This window comes from Drosophila serrata, unplaced genomic scaffold (assembly GCF_035046125.1).
Source record: "Drosophila serrata isolate PLE 108 unplaced genomic scaffold, ASM3504612v1 contig_377, whole genome shotgun sequence".
NCBI classification, from domain to species: domain Eukaryota; kingdom Metazoa; phylum Arthropoda; class Insecta; order Diptera; family Drosophilidae; genus Drosophila; species Drosophila serrata.
Genome location: NW_028257275.1, coordinates 1 through 8,414, shown reverse-complemented (window position 1 = coordinate 8,414; position 8,414 = coordinate 1). Strand labels below are relative to the sequence as shown.

Here is an 8,414-nt window from a genome sequence, read left to right as displayed (position 1 = left end):
TCGATCGCTCCTATGGGAGCTATATGATATAGTAGTCCGATTTTCATAAAATTTTATGCAAAATTGTAGAGTATAGTAGAATGGCTATATTTCAAATTTGATCCAATTCTTTTGAAAACTGAAAAAGTTAAAAATTTTACGATCATTCCTATGGCAGCTATATGATATAGTCGTCCGATCCGGCCCGTTCTGACATATATACGAGTGACAGTATATAGAAGGCCAACTACAGTTTCATTCAGATAGCTTCAAAACTGAGACTAGTTTGCGTAGAAACGGACAGACGTACATGGCTAGATCGACTCGGCTGTTGATCCTGATCAAGAATATATATACTTTATATAGTCGGAGGTGCCTCCTTCACTGCGTTGCAAACTTCTGACTAAAATTATAATACCCTGCAAGGGTATAAAAAGGCGTAATTAACCATGCAAAGTCAAAAAATATTTTAAATTTTCAGTGTGTAAACAGTTTCTTGACATACTGTATACATATATTAAAAAATCACATGGATCAAACCTCTAAAAACAGATGCCAAAAACTATAGACTAGGCCGCATAGTAATGGACAGACAGATTGGCGGACAACAGGCAGTTTTACATTGTACCATACATTTACCGATCGCTCCTATTGGAGCTATAAAACATAGCCGCCCGATTCCAACTTCTATACTAATGAAAATAATGAACGACATGTCGAAATAAACTCGGCTACTGTTGCTGAACAAAAATAGTGACCAAATACATATGTATGTACATGTATGTATATACTTTACAGGGTTGGAAATTAGTCCTTCGCTGCGTTGCAAACTTCTCAATATTATAATTACCTGGTAGGGTCGGTCCCACGGCACATACATATGTAAGTATGTTGTTACATACATATGTATTTTGACCAGCTTAATTCAACTCAGATCCTAGTCAAGGAGCTGTTGTCCCTTAAGAACAAAATGTTTTATTTTTATATCCAAAGTTCAAGTATTAAGTTCAACTCATTTTTAAGCGGTGCTAATATTCATTTATATTTATCGCTTTCATGTTAAGCTATTTAAGTTTAGAGAAAAGACTGTGCGCAACACAATGATCTAATTCAGCGACATAGTCAAACAATTCTTCCACGCACGTCTCAGTTGTTTTAGATCGTCCATTTACACGATCATTGCACTCCTGGTATTTGTTGTACAAAGCCTCAATATGTGCCTTAGCATGGCATTTTTCCTGTTAAATTAATTATTTAAAATACAAATAAATACAATTTTAAATACTGCATACTCTAAGTGCGCCTTGAGGATCAATTAACTCGTCTTCATCATCGGCTTTAACAATGGGCAGTGAAAACCAGTTAAAAGCCATATTGCTAACTGTAAGGACAAAAGTAAAGTAATTCAGTAAATACTGTTCAATGAAAATATATGTATTAACCACCATAAAAATCAATCAAGGGGAAAAAAATAATTGTATGCTGTGAATGAATATATTTACGTGAACGCCAGGCTAGTAATTAAGTTTAAATAAAATTTACAACCTTAATAACCTTTTTTTAGAATTTGACGGTGATATAATCAAAATGTCTAAACTAGAGCTAAGAAACCATCGATAGGACTATCGATTAAATTGACAGAAAGCATTTTTATAAATTTTTTTTTTCAATAATAACCTATTCACACATATTTTCCGTAACAATCTATCCGTACCGTCTCTTATACCCATCCACCATCCAATAACAGCGGATCGAAGGTTTTAGTTCCGCAGAAGCCACTTCTATCATCTTTTTTTATGTTTCCTAGTGAATGCGCAAAATTTCATTATAAAGAAGAAGAACTCAGACTTGCACCAAAAAATCCTCGCCTAATCATCGGTTAAAAAGAGATTACATGTGGATAAATAATCGTCTTGAAACCTATCATTTTCGTCCAGGTTTTGCTAAAAATCAACTGTATTTGTTTCTAAATCCAAGTACTCTCATTAGATAAGACGCTTAAAATGTAAGAGAAATTGCTTCATAATTCGTTCGGGAAAACGTGTGACCAAATTAAAGAAAGTGTACGAAAAGAGTCGCTGAGACATTCATATATAATTAGGAATTAAAAAAGCTATAAATCGAAGTTTAAATACTCAAGTATTAAAGGGTGAATTAACATTGATCTATTACGCTGCTATGGAGAAAAAGGCTTATAACGCGAAGCACTAACGCTGTCGTCATCTCACAACTGATTTTTTGTGTAACTAAAATTTTTTTTTGTAAGTTACATATATTGTAATGTTTCATTTTAACCTCATCCTGCCGTCTTGAAAATTGATAGTTTCTCATTCATCATGTGTTTCATATATTTCGCATTGTAAATCCAAACAGTTTAGCTTATTGGTCTGGTAACGCTTTATATTATTCGCTCCCAACATCTATTTTTTCTATTTGTAAGATTTTTTTTTTTTCCTCTCGCTCCTTATGTTTGTACTTGGGTTTAAACGACGAACGACCACTGATTCTGTGCAAAACCCATTTTTGTAAGTTCGTAAATACATATTTTAAACCGGAAAGTAATAATTTAACATTTATCTGTAATGTTAAATAAATTTTAATAGAGCCTGGCGCTGTTTAGTTAACAAAGTTTCTCCGATTGCTGGTTAAATGTTAAAATTTTTTAAACATTTAATAGAGGTGCTACTTTTTACAGTCAGTCCAATTCCTGCTGTTTGTACGTCCGATTTAATTGTGGTGCCCTTCTTTTTAAATTTTAAGCGAATTAAATTCAAAATATTGCTAGAAAGTGAGTACAGCTCTTTGCCCTTCTAAAAAAATGTATACATATATTGTAGAGTTTCTATTCTTGTTGTGTGATATCAATAATAAAGTGCACCTTTACGCACCTCCTCAGGAATGTAAGTGCTTATAACCTTATCTTTAGAATATTAAGCCATATATTCCACTGATATTTCAATTTTAATTTATGGTATACCATATATGTATGTATACTTCCAACTGATTTTCAAAAATGTCGGTTTGTACGAGTTGGTTTTATCATTGGATACTGCATATGGTTGATCGCCTGAATCATAAAAAAATATTGTCATTTGTAGTAAAAAAAAAATGTAAAAATTATGTTTTTTATTTATAAAACTAATTTATATTATAAAAAAAAAATATATATATATATATATAATATGTTTTTTCACTGAATCATTAAACCCTAACAAATATGATATGACTACGCCCATTTTTCTCAAAACACTTTTTTGTTATAATAAAGTTGATCCAAAAAACAGAGCCTAAAGTTATTAATTAAAGCAACAAAAGGTGGACGTTCGCCCCATAAAGCGGTGTCCACATAGTTTTAGATCAAATAAGCAGCAAAGCACAATGTTCACACTCGCAATTCAAATGTGCACCTATTAAACACATTCTCTGACATATACGGAGTGCATTTATGTAATCTGGATCTAATGGGCAACCGTCCCATTTCCCTGAGTCCCTGAGTACGGTGTCACCGTGGCGGTGCTCCCGCGCTGTGTACGGGCTGCAGAAATTTGATGCAGACCAGCTGAGTGAAGCAGTCGTGAGTACTCAACAACAGCAAGCCTCAGGAGTCATTAAGGATCCTCTGCATCCGATTATTCACTACAAGGCGTCGGTCTCTGGCGGTACGAGCGGTGAGAGCGTTTTTTTCTCATTTTTATACACGCATAAATGTGTATGCCCCCGCAGTAGATGCCAGTCACTTCAGCTGTGGCTCAGTGCTGATAAATACCAGCCGGCACCAGGTGGCGCTATGTTGATTCGAAGCGCCGGTGGCGCTTTCGAAATCGCACAGAACTTTCGCAGGTACGAAAGCTACCTGTTACGACACGTAAATGTGATCTCGATGTGGCATAAAGTGGTGAAATCGGGGTGAAACTGGAAATCCTCCACATTGCGTTTGTCCCAACATGTGTATAATGGACGTTGATGCACTACGGTTAGTACACTCAAGTGGCCCTTATGAAACTAAGCACGTGCCTGTTGGGTTAGGTGTAAGCGTGATAGAAAATATAGAAAAGAGTACGAAAAAATTAACTACCAGCGTACGTAGGTAGGTTACAGTGGTGAAGCCCATTGCTGGGGCCTCCAATTAGAGCTTAGCTCCTTTTTGTTCCACTCCCACTGTTTTTTTGTTGTTATTCACTATCAGTACCATCCAGAGTCAGCAAGGAAACCTAGGATTGCTGAAACTTTCAGCTTTCCTATGTTTCTCAGTGACTCCATCTGGTAGGCACCGAAGTGGCGAAATCTGATGTGTTTAGCGCAGGGCAGAAGCAGAGCAGATGTTCCGGTGTCTCTTGCTCTGTAGGTTGCTTACAGCTTCTACAGATTGTGTTGTATGGCAGACCCGACTTCATTGCGTGGTGAGTGCCGTGAACCTGCTGATATCCCGCTTGCTGCTGGATAGCAGTTCCTTGGTTCGTTTCTTGTCGTACCTCAGCCAACATTCCCTTGACCTCTGTGATCGGTCTTATATCGCTATTCTTTATTAGCTATTTGCTTAAAGTGGTCATGGATCCTTGTCTGCATCGCGTTTAGGGAGATCGGTAATTCAAAGTCAGAACTTAGCCCTGCCATGTCTGCACGGGATCGCTCGTCTGCCTTCTCATTTCCTGGGATCTCGTTGTGTTCCGGTACCCATGTTACTTGTACCTTATTTTTGTCGGCAAGTCAATTCAGTGCCTTCTTGCATTCTGCCACTAGTCGTGAGTTCGTTTTCACGGCAGATAGGGATTTTTAGCCGCTTGGCTATCCGAGTAGATTCGAACTCTTTTGCCCCTGAGGTCCTGCCTTAAGGAAAGTTCGACTGCTTCCCTTATGGCTATTAACTCAGCCTGAAAGACCGTCGCTGAGTTAGAGAGATTGAAAGCCTTTTGAATTCCCAATTTTCAGCGAAGATCCCAGCCCCTACACGGCAGCTCATCTTTGAGCCATCGGTGTAGAGGGACACCTCGTTCTCCACTACTACTCTGCCCCTACTCCAGTCATCCCTTGATGGATATGATGTCGAGACTGTGTTCCCGAATTTCATTTCCGCGATCATGTAGTCGGTCTTAACGTCTGTGTTAATGCCGCTGTTTGCAAGGATCTTGCCGTGCCCGGCGCCGTAGTCCCTCCAGCAATTGCTCGCCTTCAGTCTTACTGCGCTCTGTGCTGCAGTGTCCTTCACGAACAGCTCTATTGGCATTATATCCAGGATAGCGTTAAGAGCAGCCGCGGGGGATGAGCGCATTGCACCCACTGCCCCCGCACTTGCTGCCCGTTGCATCCGTGTCAGCTTCGATCTGTTGTAAGCCCTAGTTAGTGCCGGCCACCATACTAGGGCTCCGTATGTTAGAATTGGCCGTACCACGGCAAGTGGAGAGCCATAGAATTATCTTTGGGTGCAGTCCCCATTTGTTCCCAAACATTTTCCTGCAGGAGTAGAATGCAATGCTTGCTTTCCTTACCCTTTCTGCAATGTTATCTTTCCATGAGAGCTTTTTATCCAGAATAACTCCTAGACACTTCGCTCGCTCCGATAGTTTTAGCTCCACGCCGCTAATACTGGGCATGTTGAAGGGTGGTATCTAAGTTCTTCGTGTGAAGAGCATAAGTTCCGTTTTAATGGGGTTGATACCTAGTCCGCAGGTTAGTGCACCCGTCATTATTTCGCTAATAACGTCAGGGTATGGTCCTGATACTAGCAGTACTACGTCGTCCGCGTATGCAACTGCTTTGACTCCACCCGTATTGAGATCTGTCAATATGGCGTTCATATTTGTGAGCCAGAGTAGGGGCGATAGTACCCCGCCCTGAGGTGTGCCTCTCTTCACAGTCCGCGTGAGGTGAGTGCCACTCAGTTCGGCTGTGATCGTCCTGCTCTTTAGCATGACTCCGATCCGACTCTGATGCCTCTCTCAATACCTAGCAAGTTGAGGGAGCCCAGTATAGAGTCGGGGTTCACGTTATTGAACGCGCCCTCGATGTCTAGGAAGGCTGCCATCGTGTATTGTTTGTGTTGTAATGTCTTCTCGACATGATGTACAACTACGTGTAGCGCTGTTTCCGTAGATTTTCCTCTGCGATACGCGTGCTGCGCATCCGAGAGTTGATGCCCTTCTAGAGACTCTCGGATGTGGACGTCTCTCTAGTGTCTTCAGGGTGAAGGAGGTGAGACTTATCGGTCTATAATCCTTTGCTAGGATGTGCCCCCCTTCTGCCCGGTTTCGGTATAAAAATGACTTTAGTCTCTCTCCACAGAGCAGTGAGGACGTGCGTCAGTCTTTAAACAAGCTTCGTAAATGGCTTTTAGCCATTTGCAAATACTATCCTTAGGTGATTGTAGCATTGCCGGTATTAAGCCGTCTGGACCCGGGCTTTTATACTTATCGAAAGAATCTATTGCCCACTGAATTCGCTCAGTGGTAATGATGTCTTTCGTAGGTGTATCCATTTGAGAGCTCGTTCCCTCCTCGGGTTCCGAGCTCACTCTTAGGCTTCCTGGGAAGTGGGTGTCAACTACTAGCTCTAGTGACTCCTCAATTGTCGTCGAAGCAGAGCCGTCTGCCCTGTTGATCAGGGTAGGGCTTATGTGCCCTTTTGGCGAGAATTTTGCTTACTCTCGCCGTGTCCTTTATGCCTTCCAGTGACTCGCAGTAGTTTTGCCAGGACTCTTTCTTGGCCTTGTATACTGCCTTCTTGTAAATTGTTTGTGCCTCTTTGTATGTTCCCCAATCCCGGGTTGCATAGCTGTGGTTAAAGGACTTTCTCGCGCCCTTCCTGAGCTCGCTTAATTCCTTTGTCCAACACGGTGGGTTTTGCTTCTTCGAGAATGTTAGCTTACAAGTCTCTTTGAAGGCGTTGTTCAGAATATTCGTTAGGTCATCAACCTCCTTGTCGAGTGCCTTTGCAGTGGGTATTGTCTTGATCCTCCTGCCGTTTACTTTAGATCGGACAATTTCGCTGAAACTGTTTGCCCAATCCGTCTTACGGGGGTTTCTCCTTGGCACCTGTTTCTTAACTGGTGCCGTTATTTCAAAGAAAATGTATCTATGGTCTGAGAAGGAGTGTTCTGTTGATACCCTTTAGTTCTTGACTCTGTAATTATTATGCTCTACATGTAATGTGAGGTCTAACACCTCTTCCCAACCTTGAAAATTTTCCGTGCTCGGAAAGATAAAGGTCGGGGTATACACCCTTATTGCATATCGTTACATTTCTACATATAATATTGTCAAAGAGTGACTCACCTCTTTCGTTAGTCTCCGAACGACCCCAGAGCGTGTGCCTCGCGTTCGCATCGCACCCGAGCACCAGGGTCGTCTTCGTCGCTTCCGCCCAATGCAGCAGCTTTTGACTACCGGCTCAGGCGGGGCCGGCTCGTCATCGGCCATGTACGCAGATGATAGGGTGACTCCGCTCCCATCCGCCGCCACGAATCTGGCCACTGCTAGGTCAGGTGTGCTGAGATTGGGACAGAGGGAAAAGCGTTAAAATGATTCTTGATTACAATGCAAGCCCTCGACCTACCATTCGAGTTTGTGCACAGTAGTGTGTATCCTTGGATTCTCAGTCCAGCGACTTGCCCGTCCCTGGTCCAAGGCTCCTGTATCAGACCGATGTCGATATCCCTCTCCCTTAGAAGGATCGTGAGATTAGCTGAAGCGTGCGAGCTGCGCTTCAGGTTAATCTGCACGATTCTCGACATCGATGTTGGTGGGGGTGGCGTCAGGAGATTTGTCGTCGATGACCATATCGTCCAACAATTTGATGGTGCATCGATCTCCTTCCAGAATCTCGTCCGGCTCGGCAAAGAAGACCATTATCTTGGCCTTCCTGATGCTGCACCGGACCTTGTGGTCATTGGCCCCCAGTTGAGGCAGGCAGCGCTGGTTTACCAGCAGAGAAAAGGCTGGCTCGCATTCATTTCCTGCTCTGCTCTGAGGATGGTCCAGTCCTCTGAATGGATGTCTGGGTTCTGGGCCCTCAGACAGGCAATCACCCTGGCATGGTCGGTTTGCCCCTTTGGTAACCAGATGCGAGCTCTGGGTCTCCGTGGGATCTCCCTGCCGTAGACTATCCTAATCTTAAGGCCAGCCCATATGTCGCTGATCATAGCCACACACTCCGCCAGGAAGCTTCGGGAGACCTGTCGTCACACCTGATGACCCGGTTGCCCCCTGACCATCGTCTGAGGAGTCGAAGGAGGGGATGGGACCGGTCGGCGTGCTAGACCAACCTGTCGGTTACCCTGTCGGCCAACTTGGCCTCGATCTCCTCCCGCTTCTCCGACAGCAGGCGACCGTCCTCATTGTAGCTCGTCCACCAGAGCCATCGGCAAGACTGTCTCTGGCCACCTCGCTAAATTTCTTTGCCTTGCTGACAAAGTTCGTCGCTCGCGGCTTACCCTGTGGGTC

At 42.9% G+C, this 8,414-nt stretch overlaps 1 protein-coding gene and 1 long non-coding RNA gene across 4 annotated transcripts; both read right to left on the bottom strand.

Annotated features, from left to right (window-relative positions):
* Nucleotides 1-994: 994 nt before the first annotated feature.
* On the bottom strand, nt 995-1,572 carry LOC147642640 (cytochrome b-c1 complex subunit 6, mitochondrial-like). Of its 3 annotated transcripts, none has more exons than XM_086839837.1 (3): nt 1,425-1,572; nt 1,272-1,360; nt 995-1,217 (listed from the first exon to the last, which is right to left on the bottom strand). In XM_086839837.1, the coding sequence occupies exons 2-3, from the start codon at nt 1,350-1,352 to the stop codon at nt 1,044-1,046; spliced, it is 255 nt and encodes an 84-aa protein (XP_086695963.1). In that variant the 5' UTR covers nt 1,353-1,360; nt 1,425-1,572; the 3' UTR covers nt 995-1,043. The 3 variants fall into 3 exon arrangements, with proteins under 3 accessions (XP_086695963.1, XP_086695964.1, XP_086695962.1); XM_086839838.1 differs by having other exon boundaries at nt 1,482-1,572; XM_086839836.1 differs by having other exon boundaries at nt 1,525-1,572.
* Nucleotides 1,573-7,247: 5,675 nt separating this feature from the next.
* LOC147642639 (uncharacterized) lies at nt 7,248-8,021 on the bottom strand. The gene is made up of 2 exons (XR_015273210.1): nt 7,528-8,021; nt 7,248-7,461 (listed from the first exon to the last, which is right to left on the bottom strand). It is a non-coding gene; the product is annotated as an uncharacterized LOC147642639 (long non-coding RNA).
* Nucleotides 8,022-8,414: the final 393 nt, after the last annotated feature.